Consider the following 22,280-nt stretch of genomic DNA (forward strand, 5'->3'; position numbering starts at 1 on the left):
GTCCCCTTCCCTCAGATGTCATTGCTCTGGGACATCTCATACAGTTATTACTGTGGCTCTGTGTCTCGTGATGTATGATAAAGAAAATAGGATTTTTATAACAGCTTACCTGTAAAATCCTTTTCTTGGTGTACATCACAGGACACAGAGGTTCCTCCCCTCTTTCTGGTTACACATGTATTGCTTTGCTACAAAACTGAGGTACTCCCGGTAAGGAGAGGGGTTGTATGGGGAATTTAACTTCCTTTTTAGGGTGTGCCAGTGTTCATCTCCTGAAGGTGCCATATAACCCCTACAGTTATTAATGTGGCACTGTGTCCCGTGATGTACTCCAAGAAAAGGAAAAAATAAAAAATTTTTAAATACTCTCTGGCTATGTCATTTAACAATCAGTGGAAAATAAAAAGGTCTCTGAATTACACAGAAACCTAGCACAGAACTATAACTCTTTCTGTACAGAAAAGCAGGAAAACTCTATAAGCTACACACATAGGATCAACTGTAAAACACATTTAAAGCCTATGTAGACAGACTTTTGCTTGTGTCAGATGGGTTTTTCATTCCCATACAGGCGTATGAAAATGCAAAACCCACTTAAAGCAGACCAAATGCACGTCAAAAGGAGGTCAAATGTACTTACACATATATTCTGAATGCTATCAGAAGCATCTCAAACTGATGTCAAACTGAGGCATCAACACAAGCCCAAAACTTGTATGTCGTTTCAAATATTTATTGCAGTTATTTATGGCTGTACATTATGAAGTGTCACCTGTATCTGTTGATTCATCCACATTTCACACCAATGACCTTCTTTCAATTCAAATTTCCTCTTCCTGTACTCTTAAAAAAATTTCATGAGAATATGATGAATTGATAAGCACAGATAATAAGATAAGTCAGGATGCGAGGAGAATTTTTAGTAGAATGATTAGGATTAGAACATCTGCCAAGTTTCTATTGCATGAAGGGATACATCCAAGAGGTGCTGGGACTTCAATACTCATTAATCCAGGGTAGTAAAGGGGAAATGACAGTCATTCCAAGAGCTCACTAACTCTGGTTGGGTGGCAAACATGTAGCCAGGCCTACATATTATTGGAACATTACTTATTACTCATAAAGGAGTCCAAAACAGCTTAATGATTCATAAAACATTCAGCATGTTTTGGGGACAAAACACGCTCACTTTCATCAGGGCATAATTCTGTCCCATCTGATTCCTTTGCAAACAGTAAAGCTGGCCATAGATGGATCGAAAATCGGACCAGCCAAATTTCGATCCAGCTATGGCTGTTCCCACTTGAGAGAAGTTGATTTAATGATTGGCTTCTCTCAAATGGGAATGTTGGAAATGTTTCATGCTATCAGTATATAGCCAGGTGCAGTCTACTTTCTCCATGGCAGGTGGGGCTATTCACAGTGGCACTGCAGTTGAAGAAGGAAATCAGAAGGAACGTGGTTACTGGGGAAGCGATCAGATTGGATGCTGCCACCCTATGTGACCCTGGCAATCATCTTGGGTCAGGCAGAGTTTTTTAAGGCCCTGTCTCCCGGGGTTGGTGTGCCTTTGGTGAGTTGGTAGAGTAGGAACAAGTCCCAGCCTGTGAGAGACAGTACCCTCCCCCCCCCCCCCCGACTGTTGCTTTGTAAACAGTAAAGCTGGCCATAGATGGATCGAAAATCGGACCAGCCAAATTTCGATCCATCTATGGCTGTTCCCACTTGAGAGAAGTTGATTTAATGATTGGCTTCTCTCAAACGGGAATGTTGGAAATGTTTCATGCAATCAGCATGTAGGCAGGTGCAGTCTACTTTCTCCATAGCAGGTGGCGCTATTCGCAGTGGCACTGCAGTTGAGTAAGGAAGTCAGAAGGAACATGATTACTGGGAAAGCAATCAGATTGGATTGGCCACCCCATGTGATCCTGGCGATCATCTTGGGTCAAGCAGAGTTTTTTTTAGGCCCTGACTCCTGGGTTTGGTGTGCTTTTGGTGAGTTGGTAGAGTAGGAACAAGTGCCCGCCTGTGAGAGACAGTACTAGCTAGGGAAAGGTTCATGAAGAGGAAGAAAAGTGAACGGGCGCCTCTCTTCTGGATACCCCCCCCACCCCCTTGACTGGGCATGAGATGGCCAGGCCTTGCTCTGCTCCCTCTCTACAGAAGCCGTCAGTCAGGTGGGAATCTGCTTCTTCATGTTGGAAACCATGAGTGCACCCGGTTGGGTAGCTTGAGTACTGGATTTGTTGTGAACTGTCGCTACTTTACTTCAATACAAGTTTGCATTGCACCTGACTGTAAATTATTACTGCCGAACACGCTCCACCCTCTACTACATGCGCATGCAGCCAATTGACTTCAGATCAGTATATATTATCAGCCTGCTGAAAAAAAGAAAGAAAGAAAGAAAGATCCATCAATGGCTAGATTAAGTTTAAGATTTCCTTGAGTCAGTTTAAACATTTGAAAACATTATTGTGCCCTGATAAAAGGGGATCATGTTTAGCCTCCAAAATGGTTTGACAGTTTTGTGAATCATTAAAGCTGTTTTGGACTCCTTTAATTATTTAGTCTGGTGTGCCTTCTGTTGGTTTAAGCTCTGATGTTAATATTGCTCTCTGTGTCCCCTTTGGGGATGTTTTCCCCTGACTTCATATTCTAGTAGCAATCAAAACTTACCGTACAGAGATTCTTACTGTTTCCCATTGTCTCCAAAACTACAGAAAATAATGTTTTTATTCAATTAAGTATAAGTTGCGCTTCAAATCACTCCTCAAACAAAGCACAAAAAGTAGAGCCAATCTGGGTAAGAAGCCAATTTACCTACCATTATGTGGCATGGATATAACATGGCCTTCCTAAGTAGAAAATTGCCTGTGTGTTGGCTGGATTGTTAGGTTTTGCATATATGTTTAGTCATTGGATTAACATATGTGGTATACAGTAAAAAATGATTGTACTAAAGTTTTTAATTGTTTTCTCTTTTTAGGTATATGCAACCTCAGTATCCTGATGAAGCATCTCTTTTCTGCAAAATGCTTGTAGAGTTATAATATCCTACTTTGGGAATTGTAACTTGGTGTTAATTTAAATTGTGGGATATTTTTAGAAGGTTATGCATTATGAAGATATTGTTAATATGCTGTACAATACTTTTAAAAAGCAAATTTTTTATGGTGCAATATTAATAAATATTTATTTTATAAAAAAACTCTTTGGCTATTCCACTGGTGATTGTAGATACTTGCCACCTTTCAAATCCCCTATTTTATTAGTTTGCTGGTTCTCCGTATGCTGGGATGATGGTGCTAATGTAATAAAATAAATCCCTATAGACGTTCAAATATATGAAACATTAACATGAGTGTTGTGCAAAAGGTTTAATAAAAACATACCGGAGGCAATGATTCTGGAAACAGAGCCCACTAAAACATATACTGCACAGACTCTATGCAGGCAATAATGTGGTGGGAGTTAAACCCAGTATCCCTGCAATAATAATAAACACAATAATACTAAGCAGTGAACTATACAAGGAATAGATACTGTGCTTGTTAGAAACACGATTGGCATTCAGATGTGTGATTCCAATAATTATTGCCACATACTCCTTAATGATACATAATCTATTTGAGTCATAAAAAATAGGTCAAGCTCATTGTTCCCATAAGCCGACCTCCCTGTAAAAGCTCTGCACGTGTAGGAAGCTGATATTAATGATGCTAACCACACCACTTCCCATAAAGCTGAATAGTTTACATAGTTTTACATTATAATGATGTGTAGGAGGTCACAGCGAGGATAAAATAAATATGCAAAAAGAAGGCTAAACAGTATATTTAAAAACAACACTAGTTCTTTCTGTCTTTAAGCCATGTTGGAAACTAAGTACATACGCAAGGCATAGTCTAAGAGGTTTTACATACCTTAACATTTCAATGTTATTTGAAAAAGGTACATGGGTTAATTAATATGGGTGGTTAACCTGTCTTGCTGTGCTCCAAGGGGTTTTCCCGGGTCAAATTGCTCATAACTGTTGCCATTCAGTACTGTTTTGACATGTTTATGTATCCCTCCTGGTTCCTTGGGGTGACTTCTGTTAGTACCTTATCTTAAGGCCTATGCTGTATGTTTTTACCTCTCTGACATATTTATATATGGAGATGTTGTACTGTCTTGTTGATGTATGCACTGAAAATTTGAATTATAAAAAAAAAACATCAAAAAGTTAACGCCCATTAACAATGGAGATAAGTCCAGGACCAGGAGCAATGCTAAAATCATTATTTTAAATCAAATTGTCTACCAATTTGATAGCACTATAATGAGCCAAAGCCTTCAATTTATTCTGCACCTGGAAGAGAGCCACAAAAAATTCCTCATCTGCTGGCAGCTTGTCCACTGCATTTTCATACTCAAGGGTAGGTTTTTACTTTGTTCTTGATGCAGTCTTCTACTGATCAATGAATCATTGATATGTGCATTGGACTTTGACTTTCTGACTTGGTTTAACTTTATAAATAATAATCCTGTTTTTTTCTAACCTGATCTTTGGACTGTATTTGACTTGACATTAAAATGAAATGGTATTAAAGCCAAAACCAAAAATTTTATATATTGCAGCTTCCAATCATTAGATGTGGAGGCTGAAATCTTTTTTTAGGCCTTTTCACCTCCATTTTTAGCTGGTGATCCAGCCAGTGACACACTTCCTGTCTTAGGGCATCTCTATTTTAGAAGAAGAAGCACAGAGACACCTTTGAACAGCAGCATTATCAATCTGGGGGAAGGGGCGTGTTAAATGCACTAGCAGATATAAATATACTAACAAATTGAAAGCAAACTCCAGCTAATACTTTAGAAGCAGTTGCAGCAACAGTTTTTTTTCCTTTTAGGGAAAAAAGGTTTTACATAAATAAACAAAATCTGATCATTGTAAGCAACCCTGTCAATGTTTTTTATTGTTTAGAAACTATTTATTAGAGCAGCCCTCAAATTTTCCACATGCTTACACGTTATACAAATGCTCCTCCTATTTGCAGGCAGGGTGGCACTACCACCCTCCACCCACCCTGGGCGCCTGGTGGTCCGGCACTTACCCGATCTATGTTGCGGGCTGTGGTGTCCTCCAGCACGGTCCTTGCAGGTGGCAGGGTGCAGGCAGCGACTCCGGTGTCCGCTCCTCCAGCCACTTCCTCTGCCGTATGTCTCCTCTCTCTTCAGCCTAGGCATCCAATAGGATACCCTGATGCATTGGCTGATTGGGAAACAGGTTTCACGACCTGCCTCCTGATTGGTGGGGAGGAATTTTAGTGTGAAAATAGCGAAACTTAATTTGCTATCGTCACACAACTGGGTGGGCTAGAAACGCAATGCTCTGCGCTCCGAGCCCACCCTTTTTTGAAGCCTATTAGAACCTTCCACTCTAATCAGGTACTTAAAAAAAAACACCCCGCATTGGAATCCATAGTCCGGTGCCCTGATATGTAGATCAGGGGGCCGGTGCATGGATAGGGGAGACAGCACCCATGCACCCTCTATGGGCGGGCCACCACTGGAAAGGACCCTCAGAGGGCTTCACACTGGGCAATCAGTATATTGATTGGGAGAGCTGTATATTTAGTGATATTGACAGAGTTCGGATATAGAGGCAAATTTACATAATGTGGAGAATAATTTGGGTAAGGAAGGATACATCAGGGTTGAATCAAAAAAAAACATAACATCATCTGCATACATGCAGAGTTTAAAGAGGAAGTAAACCCTGATGGGTTTACTTCCTCTTTTTTTCCCTGCAAAGGTAAAGCATAATGGACTACTATGCATCGCATAGTAGCTCATTATGTGTCACTTACCTGACACAGGAGCCAGCGAAGTCGCCGCTGTCCCCTGTAGTCCGCCGCATCCATGTTGCTGGTGGCGTCTCGCAGCTCCGACGAATCACAGCGGCGCAGCCGCGATGACGTCACTCCCGCGCATGCGCACGGGAGTCGACAAATTAGGCAAATCCATTCTTGGATTTGCCGCATTTAGTGCGCCTGCGCGCCGCTGTCTACGGCGCATGCGCCGTAGACAGCGGTGCCCATTTTCGGGCAAATATCTCCTAAACCATATAGGTTTAGGAGATATTGCTTGGACCTACAGGTAAGCCTTAATCTAGGCTTACCTATAGGTCCAAGTTGTTTGGAAGGGTTTACTTCCTCTTTAAACTGAAAAGTTCCAATGGGGTATCCAATAATATCTGGGTGTCTTTTAATAGCAATTGCCAGGGGTTGTCCGAGCACGCTTCCCGGCCGGCCAGGAAAGGGGGGGACGAGCGAGCGACCCCCCCTCCTGAGCCGTACCAGGCTGCGTGCCCTCAACATGGGGGGTGCCTTGGGGAAGGGGGGGCCGCGCAGCCCCCCCACCCCAAAGCACCTTGTCCCCACGTTGATGAGGACAAGGGCCTCTTCCCGACAACCCTGGCCATTGGTTGTCGGGGTCTGCAGGCGGGGGGGCTCATCGGAATCCGGGAGCCCCCTTTAATAAGGGGGCCCCCGGATACCGGCCCCCCACCCTATGTGAATGAGTATGGGGTACAGTGTACCCCTACCCATTCACCTGTAAAATAAAGTAAAAAAAAACACAACACACAAGATAAAATTGTTTATTCCACAGCTCCGGGGGTCTTCCATCTTCGGGGGTCTTCTCGCCGGACTCCTCCGCTATATTCTGCTAGCTCTTTTACTAGCGGAGGAGCCCGGCTTTCTTCCTCACCGCCGCCCTCTTCTTCCGACTTCGGGGGTCTTGTCCCCCTCTTCGGTTCTTCTGCCGGGCCAACGCGCCTTCTTCTAGCTCTTTTACAGGCGGTGGCCCGGTCTTCTGTCGCCGCTGTCGTCGCCGCCTTCTGTTCTTCTCTTCTTCTCTTCAGATGTTGCCTCGTCGCATCCTCCGCTCACAATGGCACGGACGCGACGTGCGGCGACTTATATAGGGACATCGCCGGATGATGTCCCCGCCCACAGAGGATGCTGGGACTGTGACATCATAATAGGCGGGGACATCATCCGGCGATGTCCCTATATAAGTTGCTGCACGTCGCGTCCGTGCCATTGTGAGCGGAGGATGCGACAAGGCAACATCTGAAGAGAAGAACAGAAGGCGGCGACGACAGCGGCGACAGAAGACCGGGCCACCGCCTGTAAAAGAGCTAGAAGAAGGCGCGTTGGCCCGGCAGAAGAACTGAAGAGGGGGACAAGACCCCCGAAGTTGGAAGAAGAGGGCGGCGGCAAGGAAGAAAGCCGGGCTCCTCCGCTAGTAAAAGAGCTATCAGAATATAGCGGAGGAGTCCGGCGAGAAGACCCCCGAAGATGGAAGACCCCCGGAGCTGTGCAATAAACTATTTTATCTTGTGTGTTCTGTTTTTTTTTACTTTATTTTACAGGTGAATGGGTAGGGGTACATTGTACCCCATACTCATTCACATAGGGTGGGGGGCCGGTATCCGGGGGCCCCCTTATTAAAGGGGGCTCCCGATTCCGATGAGCCCCCCCGCCTGCAGACCCCGACAACCAACGGCCAGGGTTGTCGGGAAGAGGCCCTTGTCCTCATCAACATGGGGACAAGGTGCTTTGGGGTGGGGGGGCTGCGCGGGCCCCCCCTTCCCCAAGGCACCCTCCATGTTGAGGGCACGCAGCCTGGTACGGCTCAGGAGGGGGGGGGCGCTCGCTCGTCCCCCCCTTTCCTGGCCGGCCAGGAAGCGTGCTCGGACAAGGGTCTGATGTGGACTGGGGGTGACCCCCACGCCGATTTTTTTCGGCGTTGGGGTTCCCCTTTAAGTCCATACCAGGTGACGGGGCCAGCGATGCATCCTTCGCGGGCCCCGCCTACCTGGAGATGTGCTCAAAATGAGCGGACTTTTCTCCGGGCGGGAAAAGTCCGCTCATTTCAAAAGTACGGCGGACTGGCATACGCACGGCCGGATTGTCCGCCGAAATGCAAGTCCAGCGGAAAGATTGGAGTGCAAAACTACTTTCTAAGTCCGCCATACTTTCGGGTCAAAAAAGTCCGCCGGGGGCTACACACGGGGGGATTGTCCGGCGGACTTGAGTTTGCCGGACTTTTCCACCCGATTGTTTGATAGTGTGTACACGGCATTAGTGTCAGCAGCTTTCAGTGTTATTAAAGTGACAGAATCTCTTCAAGGGAAGTGACTTTAAGTGGCTGTAAAGCTCTGAAATGAAAAATGAACAAAAATAATCCTTCTATAGTGTGTACTTGCCTCAGTACAAAGCACCTATTGCGATTTTTGTCTAATATCTGCATGGGTCACTTCTGACAGTCTATGGTGGCACCAGACAATTCTGGGGGGTAGAACTTCCCCCCACCAGAACGCAGCAGGGGATTGTCAGCCTCAGCTGTGCATGGTTTCCTATGAGACTGTGTGGAGGGGGGTGTCCATTCTCTTCACCCAAGTCCCAGATTACACTCAGCTCTGTGCTGGACAGTGTCATCAGATCTCTGCCCTCTGCCTTCTGGAGATCAGAAATAGTTTTTGACAGCATATGGCCACATTCGAAACCCACTTCTATGATAAAAAGGTATAAAGCAAATAAAAGACTCATTGCTTGTTGGCAATTAATTGTGAAAGATACATGCACAGCACATTCAACAACTAAAATGTAATTCAAATGTGTAAAGGTAACCTAGATAAACATGTACCCACAAGTATTTGTTTTTCAATGTGTTACTCCCAATTGTATCATAAGAAATGTTAATCAAAACCAGACAGTTGCTACACTGCTGACACATGTTTATACAATGAGGATGTCACAACATGCCATGGGGAAATCTCAATTTTTTTTGTATCATCCAAGTAGTGTGCCAAGAGAATGACATTGACTCATTAGTATCAATAATTATTTATGATAACTTACGTTTCTATGTATTTATTCATTAGGAAGCTACATTACAAATGACATGCAACCAAGCTTAACAATAAAAGCACTCACATCTATAATTAGGCTTCAGAACTATGGGCACATGTCTAGATGGCACCCAAGGTGAAATACCTGTTGCCTTCTTCAACAGAGGTCAAAAGACATTAGGTCAAAAGACATTCCCTCGCATAGGATGTCATATTTGAAAATACAGGGTCTTTTAAAGTGGTTGTAAACCCAGATGGAAAAAAAAGAACAAAAACCTGCAAGACAAAGGCATAATGAGCTTGTATGCATCGCATACAAGCTCATTATGAAATACTTACCTCAGAACAAAGCTGTTGCAGCAGTCCCAGCACACCACTGTGACCGACGACATGTCTCCCAAAGTTATTTCTAAGTTCACAGGCTCTGCCACTGTGATTGGCTGGAGCTGCGATGAAGTCACTCCCGCGCATGTGCATGGGAACCGCCAGTCACAGCACAGCAGCTAAAGAAACGTCACGAGCGAGACATTTTTTCAGCGCACATCTGCCGATGACGTCAGCACATGTGGATACTGTGAATATCTCCTAAACTGTGCAAGTTTAGGAGATATTCACGGTACCTACAGGTAAACCTTATTATAGGCTTACCTGTAGGAAAATGTTGTGAAAAAGGGATTACAACCACTTTAAAGGGTATCTAAACCCAAGAGCAAAGTAATGCATTGCAGCTTATCAGTCCTAGGAAGCAGCGGGAACATTTCCTTTTTTCAAGTATGTTTTTTGCAATAGTACAATTGGCCAGTAGTACAAGGACCATAATATACACTATATTACCAAAAGTAGTGGGAAACCTGCCTTTACACGCACATAAACTTTAATGACATCCCAGTCTTAATCCATAGGGTTCAATATTGCGTTAGCCCACCCTTTGCAGCTATAACAGCTTCAACTCTTCTGGGAAGGCTGTTCACTAGAGATCGCCTTGCGGTTCGGCCAGTGGTCGGTTCGCGGCGAATTTTGCTCGTTCGCGATTCGCCAAACCGGCGAACTTCTGCCGCTGTTTGTGCGGCGGACATATGCGTTTACATTGTGAAGAACTTTGACCCATGATGACACATCCATCATGGGGTACAGGACAGCCAATTGAGACATTTCAGCACATGGACAATTGGACATACACCCTATCTTATAAATAGACCTGATCTGGCGGCCATTTTACATTCTGTCTTATGTCAGTGTAGGGACAGGACGCTGTGTGGAGCAGGGACAGTCAGTTTAATCACTAGCTATTACTATTAGGTCCCCAAAAGTCCTTTTAAGGACTGCTATTGGTGTACAGTATATAGGGTTGTAATACACTTAGAATATACTTTCTTTCAAAGATACAAAGTATATTCTGGTGCACTGCTGTGCTGCTGAATGCACTGCTGACTGATTCTGCAGCTGTCTTTTGTCAGTGTAGGGACAGGACGCTGTGTGGAGCAGGGACAGTCAGTTTAATCACTAGCTATTACTATTAGGTCCACAAAGGTTCTTTTAAGGACTGGTATATATATGGTGTACAGTATATAGGGTTGTAATACACTTAGAATATACTTTCTTTCAAGTATATTATGGTGCACTGCTGACTGCTGTGCTGCTGAGTGCTTGCTGACCGATTCTGCAGCTGTCTTTTATCAGTGTAGCGACTGAGGGACAGTTTGGTGTTTGGAGCAGGGACAGTCTGCAAATCCCTAGCTACTAGGTTCACAAAGGTCCTTTTAAGGACTGGTATAGGTGTACAGTATATAGGGTTGTACACGTATAATATACTTTCTTTCAAATATAGAAAGCATATTATACTTGACTGCTGAGCTGATTACTGCCTGATTCTGCAGCTGTCTTTTATCAGTGTGAGGACTGAGGGACAGTTTGGTGTTTGGAGCAGGGACAGTCTGCAAATCACTAGCTACTAGGTCCACAAAGGTCCTTTTAACCACTTAAGGACCGCTGCATGGCAATGTACGTCTGCGCAATGGCACCGACAGGCACAAGTACGTACATGTACGTGCTCCCCTTCCAGCGGGTGGGGGGTCCGATCGGACCCCCTTCCGCTGGATGCAGCGGTGTGTTTCGCTTCAGGAGCGATCCGGGATGAGGGGATGGCCGTTGGTTTCTGGCCATCCCCTCTCGATCGCTCCTGGTGAATGAGAAGCTTCCCCCGCTGTGTATAGTAAACACAGGCAGGGAGGAAGTGATGTCATTCTCCTCGGGGCGGTCTTTTTGACCGGACTGCGAGGAGAACAGAGAAAGTAAGTGAGCACCAACACTACACTGACATGTAGGTACACATAGGCACACAAATCCCCCCCGATCAACCCCCCCCCCCCCTCCCAGTCACAGTGTCACTGATTGCAGTGATCATTTATTTACTGATCACTGCATTTAGTGTCAGTTGTGACAGTAAAAACTGTCAGGGCAGTTAGTGTTAGGTCCAGGGTAGCCCCCTACCCCCCCAATAAAGTTTAACCCCCTGATTGCCCCTAGAGTTAACCCTTTCACCCCCTTTTGCCAGTGTCACTAAGCAATCGTTTTTCTGATCGCTGCATTAGTGTCACTGGTGCCGCTAAGTAGCTAGTTATTTTTTTAGGTTCACCGCCAGGTTTTTATAGCGCTAGGTACCCCAATATACTACCCAATAATGGTTTTAACCCCCTGATTGCCCCTAGTTAACCCTTTCACCCCCTTTTGCCAGTGTCACTAAGCGATCGTTTTTCTGATCGCTGCATTAGTGTCACTGGTGCCGCTAAGTAGCTAGTTATTTTTTTAGGTTCACCGCCAGGTTTTTAAAGCACTAGGTACCCCCATATACTACCCAATAACGGTTTTAACCCCCTGATTGCCCCTAGTTAACCCTTTCACCCCCTTTTGCCAGTGTCACTAAGCGATAATTTTTCTGATCGCTGCATTAGTGTCACTAGTGCCGCTAGGTAGCTAGTTATTTTTTTAGGTTCACCGCCAGGTTTTTAAAGTGCTAGGTACCCCCATATACTACCCAATAATGGTTTTAACCCCCTGATTGTCCCTAGTTAACCCTTTCACCAGCGATCACCGTATAAGTGCCACTGGTGACGCTGGTTAGCCAGTTAGTTATTTAGGTTCCCCGTCAGGTTTTTATATAGCGCCAGGGACCCCCATATACTACCTAATAAAGATTTTAACCCCCTGATTGCCCCTAGTTAAGCCTTTCACCAGTGATCACCGTATAAGTGTTACGGGTGACTCTGGTTAGTTAGTTTGCTTTTTATAGCATCAGGGCACCCACCATTTATTACCCAATAAAGGTTTAAGCCCCTAATCACCCGGCAGGTGATATCAATTAGGTTTTAGGGTCAGGGTCTGCGTCGCCCCAGGCAGCGCTAGGTTAGTGCCAGTACCGCTAACACCCACGCGCAAAGCATAAAACGCCGGTAGTGGTAGAGAATCTGAACAGATCAATATCTGATCTGATCAGATCTATACTAGTGTCCCCAGCAGTTTAGGGTTCCAAAAAAACGCATTGTTAGTGGGATCAGCCCAGATACCTGCTGGCACCTGCGTTTTGCCCCTCCGCCCAGCCCACCCAAGTGCAGTATCGATCGATCACTGTCACTTACAAAACACTAAACACATAACTGCAGCGTTCGCAGAGTCAGGCCTGATCCCTGCGATCGCTGACAGTTTTTTTTGGTAGCGTTTTATATTTAAATCTGGAAGGCAGTACTTGGTTTTCGGGGTCCCGTACGTGGCTAGGCTCCCAAAAAGTCCCCCACATGTGGTATCCCCGTACTCGGGAGAAGCAGCAGAATTTATTTTGGGGTGTAATTTCACTTATGCCCATAGCATGTGTGAGCAATATATCATTTAGTGACAACTTTGTGCAAAAAAAAATAAAATTTTTTAATAATCACATAATAATCAGCTCTGTGGGAGGGAGGGGTTTGCCTAGAGAATTATTTTTACTTCCTGGAAAGTTGCTTCAGTTAAGACAGGGGATCTGACTTTGAGGCGACTTCCATTGAAATCAATGGGTACAAGTTGCCTAGAAGTCGGATTGAAGTAGTACAGGAACCTTTTCTGAAGGCGGAGCGACTTCAGTAGTGTGCATTAAGATGGCTTTCATTCACTTACATTGATTTTATCTCTCTGCGCCCCAAACCCACCCTATTTTGAAGTCTATTAGAGCCTCTGGCTTTAATCAGGTGCTTCAAAATGTACCACCCCGCCATAGGAATCCATGCGTCGTGTCTCCTGGATGTCTCCATCCATGGGCATGGATGGGGGGGCGGCGCCCATACGCCCACAGTGCACGGGCCGCCACTGCAATCCATCATCTGAAAATGGAAAAAGTATAACCCAACTGCAAACCTACCAAGACATGGCCGTCCACCTAAAGCAGTGATGGCAAACCTCGGCACCCCATATGTTTTGGAACTACATTTCCTATGATGCTCCACTGCACTGCAGAGTGCCAGAGCATCATGGGAAATGTAGTTCCAAAACATCTGGGGTGCCAAGGTTCGCCATCACTGACCTAAACTGACAGGCTGAGCAAGGAGAGTATTAATCAGAGAAGCAGTCAGGAGGCCCATGGTAACTCTGGAGGAGCTGCAGAGATCCATAACTCAGGTGAGAGAATCTGTCCACAGGACAATTATTAGTCATGCACTCCACAGATCTGGCCTTCATGGAAGAGTGGCAAAAAGAAAGCCATAAGAAGTCCCATTTGCAGTTTGCGAGAAGCCAAATGGGGGAGACACAGCAAACGTGGAAGAAGGTGCTCTGGTCAGATGAGACCAAAATTTAACTTTTTGGCCAAAAAGCAAAACACTATGGGGTAATTTACTAAGATTAATGCGCTGCGTCGGTTCATACCTTAATTTGTGCACCAGATAAATTAGTAATTGAGCGTGTGAACCGGCGCATGCATAAGCGCAACAGATAATATGCCGGCGCACGCAATAATGATATGCCATTGATAATATCGCACACCGTATCATTAACAGTCCATTCACACAGGGGCAACAGGGGCTCCACACAATGGGAGGCTCCCGCTGTGTGACGCTTCTCTTCTTCTGACACTTATATAACAGAACCGTGCGCCAGAGGGGGCGGGGTCACCGGGTGGCCCGCCCTCCGTTATATAAGAACTGTCAGAAGAAGAGAAGCGTCATTCAGCGGGAGCCTCCCATTGCGCGGAGCGGCCCGAGAACGAAGCAAGGAAGAAGAGATGCCGTGGAGGAAGATGCCGGACGAGAACACCGGAGCAAGAAGCAGAGGATCGGAGGAAGAAGAAGATGGAGGAAGAAACTGAAGGATGAAGGAAAGAAGAAGGAAGAAGACCTGAAGAAGATGGAAAGAAGAAGACTTTAATAAAGGAATTGTCAAAAACTGTCTCTTGTCATTTTTAACACTTTTCTCAATTTTGTACCCCCTTACCATTTCACACAGGGAGGGAGGCCGGGATCTGGGGGTCCCCTTGTTAAAGGGGGCTTCCAGATTCCGATAAGCCCCCTGCCCGAAGACCCCCACAACCACCGGCCAGGGTTGTGAGGATGAGGCCCTTGTCCTCATCAACATGGGGACAAGGTACTTTGGGGGGTACCCCAAAGCACCCTCCCAATGTTGAGGGTATGTGTTCCGGTACGGTTCAGGAGGGGGGGGCGCTCTCTCGTCCCCACCTCTTTTCCTGTGGCCTGCCAGGTTGCGTGCTTGGATAAGGGTCTGGTATGTATTTTGAGGGCGACCCCCCACGCCAAAAAAAAAAAATGGCGTGGGGGGTCGCCCTCAAAATCCATACCAGATCCTTAACCACTTCAATACAGGGCACTTAAACACCTTCCTGCCCAGACCAATTTTGAGCTTTCAGCGCTGTCGCACTTTGAATGACAATTGCGCGGTCATGCTACACTGTACCCAAATGAAATTTTTATCATTTTTTTCCCACAAATAGAGCTTTCTTTTGGTGGTATTTGATCACCTCTACGGTTTTTATTTTTTGCGCTACAAATAAAAAAATACCGAAAATTTTGAAAAAAAAAATGTTTATTTTTGTTTCAGTTTCAAAACTTTGTAAATAAGTACGTTTTCTCCTTCACTGATGGGCACTGATAAGGTGGCACTGATGGGCACCAATGTGGCACCAATGAAGTGGCACTGATGAGGTGGCATTGATGGACACTGATATGTGGCACTGATAGGCGGCACTGATGGGCGACACGGATGGGCGACACGGATGGGCGACACGGATGGGTGACACGGACGGACACTGATAGGTGGCACAAATTGGCACTGATAGCTGGCACGGATTTGCATGGATGGGCGGCACAGATGGGCATGGATAGGCGGCACAGATGGGCATGGATAGGCGGCACAGATGGGCATGGGTGGGCACTGATAGGCGGCACAGGTGGGCACTGATAGGCGGCACAGGTGGGCACTGATAGGCGGCACAGGTGGGCACTCATAGGCGGCACAGGTGGGCACTCATAGGCGGCATTGGTGTTATACTATAGTAATGGATGCCAATCAGTGCCAAACAATAATGCATGCCAATCAGTGATGCCCATTGTGGGCACTGATTGGCATCCATTATGGGCACTGATTGGCATCCATTGTGCTGACTGGCATCCATGGTGGTCTAGGGAGGATTACCTTTTCCCTGGTGGTCTGGTGGCGTCCCTGGTGGTCCAGTGTGGGCATCCTCGGGGGGGGCTGTGCTGATAATCGATCAGCACAGACCTCCCCTGTCAGAGGAGCAGCCGATCGGCTCTCCTCTACTCGCGTCTGACAGACGCGAGTGAGGGAAAGCCGATCACCGGCTCTTCCCATTTACACTGTGATCAGCCGTGATTGGACACGGCTGATCACGTGGTAAAGAGTCTCCGTCGGAGACTCTTTACCGAGATCATAGTTGCCGGGTGTCAGACTGACACCCTACAACAACGATCGCCGCGATGCACGCCCCCGGGGGCACGCAGCGGCTCATAATCCTGATCACGTCATATGACGTCCGGTCAGGATTATGAAACCACTTTGCAGCCGTCAATTGCCTATAGGGCGGGCGGCAAGTGGTTAATATTCATACCAGACCTGAAGGGCCTGGTATGGAATTTCAGGGGACCCCCACGCATTTTGTTTTCTTAATTTCTTTTTTTTCTTAATGCTAATATGACCTGTGTGCTAATAGCCTTAAAAAAAACGTGAAACAGCATTAAAAATAAAAAAGGCAAGTTGAGAGGTGCGCCCGTTCAACTTATACAAATGCATCTACGTGGCTAGACATTTACTTTTTGCCGGCGCAGTGAGCCAAAGCACTTGAACGTGCGCAAATGCCGCTTGCGCATGCGTAGGGCATAAATTGACCTCGGGCAGTTCCAAGTGTATTTGCAGGCGCAGCAGGCTTGTTCAGAGAAAGTTACTTTTCCATTCTATTTTAGGCATATTTGTTACTTGGACAGTTATAACTATACTTCCTCACATCACCCACAGCACCTCCATAATATTGGCACTTCCATCCTTCTTTTAATTCTGAGTTGAATAATGCGTGCGCCATGTCTATAGCGGTGCACCGATCGCCGCCTCCCGTGCGCCGACATGATATTAGTAAATGGGGAATTGTGCTGTGTTACAGGCGCAAATACTTTGTGAATATGAAAATAGCCGTTGCGCATCGGCGTGCGACGCAACTCATGGCTCAAACCGTTTGTAAATCAGCCCCTATGTGTGTCTAACACTGCACATCACGCTGAACACATCATCCCCACCGTGAAATATGGTGGTGGCAGCATCATGTTGTGGGGATATTTTTCTTCAGTATGGACAGGGAAGCTGGTCAGAGTTGATTGGAAGATAATTGGAGCAAAATACAGGGTAATCTTAGAAGAAAACCTGTTAGAGTCTGCATAAGTCTTGAGACTGGGGCAGAGGTTCACCTTCCAGCAGGACAACAACCCTAAACATATAGCCAGAGCTACAATGGAATGGTTTAGATCAAAGCAAGCATATTCATGTGTTAGAATGGCCCAGTCAAAGTCCAGACCTAAACCCAATTGAGAATCTGTGGCAAGACTTGAAAATTGCTGTTCACAGACACTGACCATCCAATCTGACAGAGCTTGAGCTATTTTGCGAAGAAGAATGGGCAAAAATGTCACTCTCTAGATGTGGTAGAGACATACCCAAAAAGAGCAGCTGTAATTGCAGGGAAAGGTGATACTACAAAGTGCTACTACAAAGTGCTACTACAAAGGGCTGAATGCACGCCACACTTTTCACAGATTTATTTCTAGAAAAATGTAACCAGTTCCAGACCGTCGGCCGTTTGAATAGGGATATCTTTGTTACGGCAGCAGCTAGCTGCAATAACCCAGGTATCCTCTTCTTCAGTGGGCGGTCCGGTTTCGCCGCAAGATCACTTTTAACAGTAGTGACAGAGGGGCTCCCCTCCTGCCACAGAGGCAATCGGGTCCTCTTCCGTGTGTGGTATGGAAATGAGTGAGGGGAAGATGGCCCCCCCCCACCCATCTCCATACCATTGCAGGGCGGAAGCGACCTCAAAAAGTCATTTCTGCCCATAGCTCTAAAAAGGACATTTAAAAAAAAAATAAAAAATTTCAAATGACAAAATTGTTATTTTATTTTTTATTTTTATATTGCATTTTAGTGTAGTCTTTTTGACCCCAGATCTAATATTTAGGCGGTCCTGCCATGCTTTTTTTTCTATTACAAGGGATGTTTACATTTCTTGTAATAGGAATAAAAGTGACACCATTTTTTTTTTATTTGTAAAAATAAAAAATAAATGGTAAAATAAATAATAAAATTATTATTTTTTAAACGCGCCCTGTCCTACCGAGCTCACGTGCAGAAGCGAATGCATAGGTGAGTAGCGCCCGCATATGAAAACGGTGTTCAAACCACAAGCGCAAGATATCGCCGTGATCGATAGAGCGAGAGCAATAATTCTAGCCCTAGACCTCCTCTGTAACTCAAAACATGCAACCTGTCGAATTTTTTAAAGGTCACCTATGGAGATTTTTAAGTGTAAAAGTTTGTCGCCATTCCAAGAGCGGGCACAATTTTGAAGAGTGACATGTTGGGTATCAATTTACTCAGCATAACATTATCTTTCACAATATAAAAAAATTGAACTAACTTGTCTTATTTTTTTTATTCAAAAAAGTGTATTTTTTCCAAATAAAGTGCGCTTGTAAGACTGCTGCGCAAATACAGTGTGACAGAACGTATTGCAACACCCTCCATTTTATTCTCTAGTGTTTTAGAAAAAAATGTATAATGTTTTGGGGGTTATACGTAATTTACTAGCAAATAAAAATGTTTTTAACTTGCAAACAACAAATCTCAGAAAGAGGGTCGGTCCTTAAGTGGTTAAAAACCGTTTCTCATTTTCCTTCCACTTCACAATTATATGCCACTTTGTGTTGATCTATCACATAAAATCCTAGTACAATACATTTACATTTTGGTTGTAACATGACAAAATGAGGAACATTTCAAGGGGTAAGAATTATTTTTCAAGGCACTGTATAAGGAGAGGATTAGAGGGGACTCCTCATACAGAATACTGAGGATGAGGATGTCACCTACTGCAGCCTGCAATCATGTGACACATGGTACCTAAAGAGTTGTGAGGCCACAGGGGCCCTTGGCATCCCTGTGATCCTTTGACCCATCAATTACTCAGAGCCTCCTTCCCTCACCTACTTCCCTCACCCTCCTCTAATACGTGAAGATATGGCCTCTGTTAGTGCAGATCTTGGTGCCCCAGCCTAGGGAATAATAGGATTTTTTACTTACCGTAAAATCAGTTTCTCTGAGTTCATTGACAGACACAGCCTTCTTTATTTAGAACGGTAGGGTTATATCATCTCGGCAGGAGTAGGACTAGGCAGAACAAAAAAACAACCCCTGGCTACGCCCATGGGTTGTCCTCCGTCAGTATATAACCCACTCCCTGCTCTAGGTATTCAGTTTAGTAACAAGTAGTAATATAAGTATCAAAAAACTCCATAGAGGGGTGGGTGCTGTGTCTGTCAATGAACTCAGAGAAACAGATTTTACGGTAAGTAAAAAATCCTATTTTCTCATTCGTTCATTGGCAGACACAACCTTCTTTATTCAGAACAATAGGGACGTCCCAAAGCAGTGCTGAACATGAGGAGTGGGACAGCGAAAAATCCCAAGGCTAACACAAAAGCCAACCAGGTAGCAAGAGCTTCACACAGGACAAGCTGGAACCCAACCTGAACGATACCCCTTCAAGAGGGATTAGACCCTCTTACAGCAACCTGCAAAAAGCTTGGGGCCAAAAAGGGACCCGCAGATGCCAAGCCATCCACTTTGTGGAACTTGTGAAAAATGCGCCACAAACACCTGAAGACAGAAGGCTCAAAACCCACTAGGCGCCCGAGAAGAATGTGTCGTAACAGGGAAAGCAGGAATCAGATTCCTGACAGAATAGCCCAGAGTCATCACCTGTCTGATCCGTCCAGAAGAAGGTCACAAAAGAAGCAAACAGCCCCTTTCTTGGCCTGTCCAAAAGTACAGAGAGCCTGACCTCCAAAAGACTCAGTGACTGACAAATACAACTGAATCCCCCAAACCACATCCCGGGCAGATAAGGCAAATTCCTTGGGATGTGTTTCCAGGGACACAAATAAGGAAACACAATGTCCTTGTTCAAATGGAAACCCAGGGACGGAATTATAGAAAAGGGCAAAGCACCACCTAAACCTGGGTAAGGTGAACGAGAAGATAGCGCCAACCTTTTCGACACTCTGTGAGCAGAGGTGAAAGCCACCAAAGACCACCTTCTAAGACAGAGTAAGCAGTGGAATCTCCCGATATTTTGAGAGAGAGAGCGCGGCACCTCCGAAAACACCAAATTTATTCAGATTCCACGGCGGTAGAAAAAGACTGCACCAGTGGAAACAGACGTCTAACCCCTTGAATAAAACTTACGCACCAGGGAGCGTGAGACCAGGGGATGCTGAAGACAACCACCCAGTCTGACATCTGGCCCTCGACGGTACTTGATGCGCATTCCTGCTAAACCCCTGTAAATGGGGGTCGGAATTGGAGCCACCTAGAAAGAACAAGGATGAATGCCCGGTGATTCAAACCAGAATATATGCGCTCTCCACACCCAAAGGTTAAAACCTCCTAAAAGATGGACATCAACAGTGCCAGAACTGCCGCACCTGGCTCAACACAGTCAGGCCGTTAAAACCAGTGACTCTAAGGCAGGATAGAAAATGGCCCTGAGACCATAGATCCTTCCTGAGAGGCAGTTGACAAGGAATGCCAGCGACCAGGCGCACCCGGTCAGCGTACCCAGACTGACTGGACCCATCCGGGTATAATAGAATGACCGGAACCCCCGCAGCCGTGATCCTGCGTAAAGCCACAACTGAAGCTAGAGAGGAGGAAAGGCATAGGGAAAACATCACTGGCCCCATGGGTCATCAGAGCTGCCAGAGCAACCCATGACCTTACCAGAAACCTTGGTACCGTCCAGCTGAACCAGGACACCAAGAAAACTACCTCATGAGTGTCCCAGGGGGAAAAACCCAAAGAAAGTATAGATGCCTACTGAAATGAGTCAAGGTCTGTATAGAAACTACATTGCCCCTTGGGGTAACCGAGGAGTGGTAGAAGAAGACTGAACAAGCAGCCAGGATCACAAACCCCGACAGATGCAACCACACACGATCCAGGGCCAACACCTCGCAAATACCCGAGGAGCTGATCATGCGCCACACCAACAGCAGAACAGAAGAAGTGCTGGAGTCGGGCACATAATAGAATGCGTAAACAAGCATTCATGATGTCGATAGAAATCAGAAGGTCCACATGATGAAGGGGTGCTACCGCAGTGCTAATAGACTCCATCCTGACCTTCTGTACCCACCCAAGATAGGTCAGGGCCTTAAACTGTTCCCGACACGGGAACCATGGCACACTCTGCAGCAATGGAGCTTGCACATCCCCCGTGGAGAACAGCAAGCGGCAGTAGATGCCCATTGGAAGTATTGACATCCAGGTAGCCCCCAAAAAACCTGTCTAAGCACCACTGAGGAAACCTTAGAAGCTTAGCAACCAGGGGAACTACAGCCAAGAGGAGTAGCTGACATACTGCAGTGCTTATACCATAGGTCCGGCAATGCAGCAAAGGCAGGGGAATTCCCAAATGGGTACCTCACAGCAAGCTTTTTTTTTTTTTTTCAGAAAAACAAATGCACTCTAGACCCTCCCAGTCTTCAAGGACAATGTTGTCATGATAAGATAGAAAAGGGAACGCTTTTGCCACGCAAGGCGGCTTATGTATGCTGATGGAGACACTGAGATGAAGGGGGTGCTGATAGGGACACTGTGATGAAGGGGGGTGCTGATCGGGACACTCTGATGTAAGGGGGTTGCTGATGGGGACACTCTGATGTAAGGGGGGTGCTGATGGGGACACTCTGATGTAAGTGGGGTGCTGATGGGGACACTCTGATGTAAGGAGGGTGCTGATGGGGACACTCTAATGTAAGGGGGATTCTGATTGGGACACTGTGATGAAGGGGGGTCCTAATGGGGACACTCTGATGTAAGGGGGGTGCTGATGGAGACACTCTGATGTAAGGGGACGCAGATGGGGACACTGATGTAAGGAGGGTGCTGATGGGGACACACTGATGTAAAGGGGTGCTGATGGGGACATTGTGATCAAGGGGGGTGCTGATGGGGACACTGTGTAAGGGGGTGCTGAGGGGGATACTATGATGTAACAGGGACACTGATGAGGGCACTCTGATGAAGGGGACGCTGATAGGGATACTGATATAAAGGGGGTGCTGATGAGGACACTCTTATGTAAGGGGGGGGGGGTGCTGGTGGGGACATTCTGATGTAATGGGGATGCTGCTTGGGACACTGTGATAAAGGTAAGTGCTGATGGGGGACACTCTGATGTAAGGGGCCTGCTGATGGGGATACTCTGTTGTAAGGGGACGCTGATAGGGACACTGATGTAAAGGGGGTGCTGATGAGAACACTCTTTTATAAGGGGGTGCTGATGGGGACACTCTGATGTAAAGGGGGTGCTGATGGGATCACTCTCAAGTAAGGGGGTGCTGATGGGGACACTCTGATGTAAAGGGGGTGCTGATGGGATCACTCTCAAGTAAGGGGGTGCTGATGGAGACACTCTGATATAAGGGGAGTGCTGATGGGGGCACTCAAAATTAAAGTGGGCCAGTCTGGGTTTTTGTCCCAGTCCAGCCCTGGTTCAGTTTAATCTGAAGATGTATTCAGTAGTTCAGCTGGTATAGCTACAAAAGAAGATGCTGCC

General features: G+C 46.0%; 1 protein-coding gene across 1 annotated transcript in view; it reads right to left on the minus strand.

Moving 5' to 3' along the window:
* LOC143974111 (E3 ubiquitin-protein ligase TRIM32-like) overlaps positions 1 to 937 on the minus strand; it is a 76,658-nt gene extending 75,721 nt beyond the window's left edge. The window contains exon 1 of the mRNA XM_077475193.1: positions 773 to 937. Within this exon, the coding sequence (XP_077331319.1) occupies positions 773 to 796 (24 nt within the window). The 5' untranslated portion in view covers positions 797 to 937. The remainder of the gene's footprint in view (positions 1 to 772) is intronic.
* Positions 938 to 22,280: the final 21,343 nt, after the last annotated feature.

The sequence above is a fragment of the Lithobates pipiens genome, unplaced genomic scaffold (assembly GCF_037356315.1).
Source record: "Lithobates pipiens isolate NorthernLeopardFrog02 unplaced genomic scaffold, aLitPip1_a1.2 Scaffold_13, whole genome shotgun sequence".
Taxonomy (NCBI): Eukaryota; Metazoa; Chordata; class Amphibia; order Anura; family Ranidae; genus Lithobates; species Lithobates pipiens.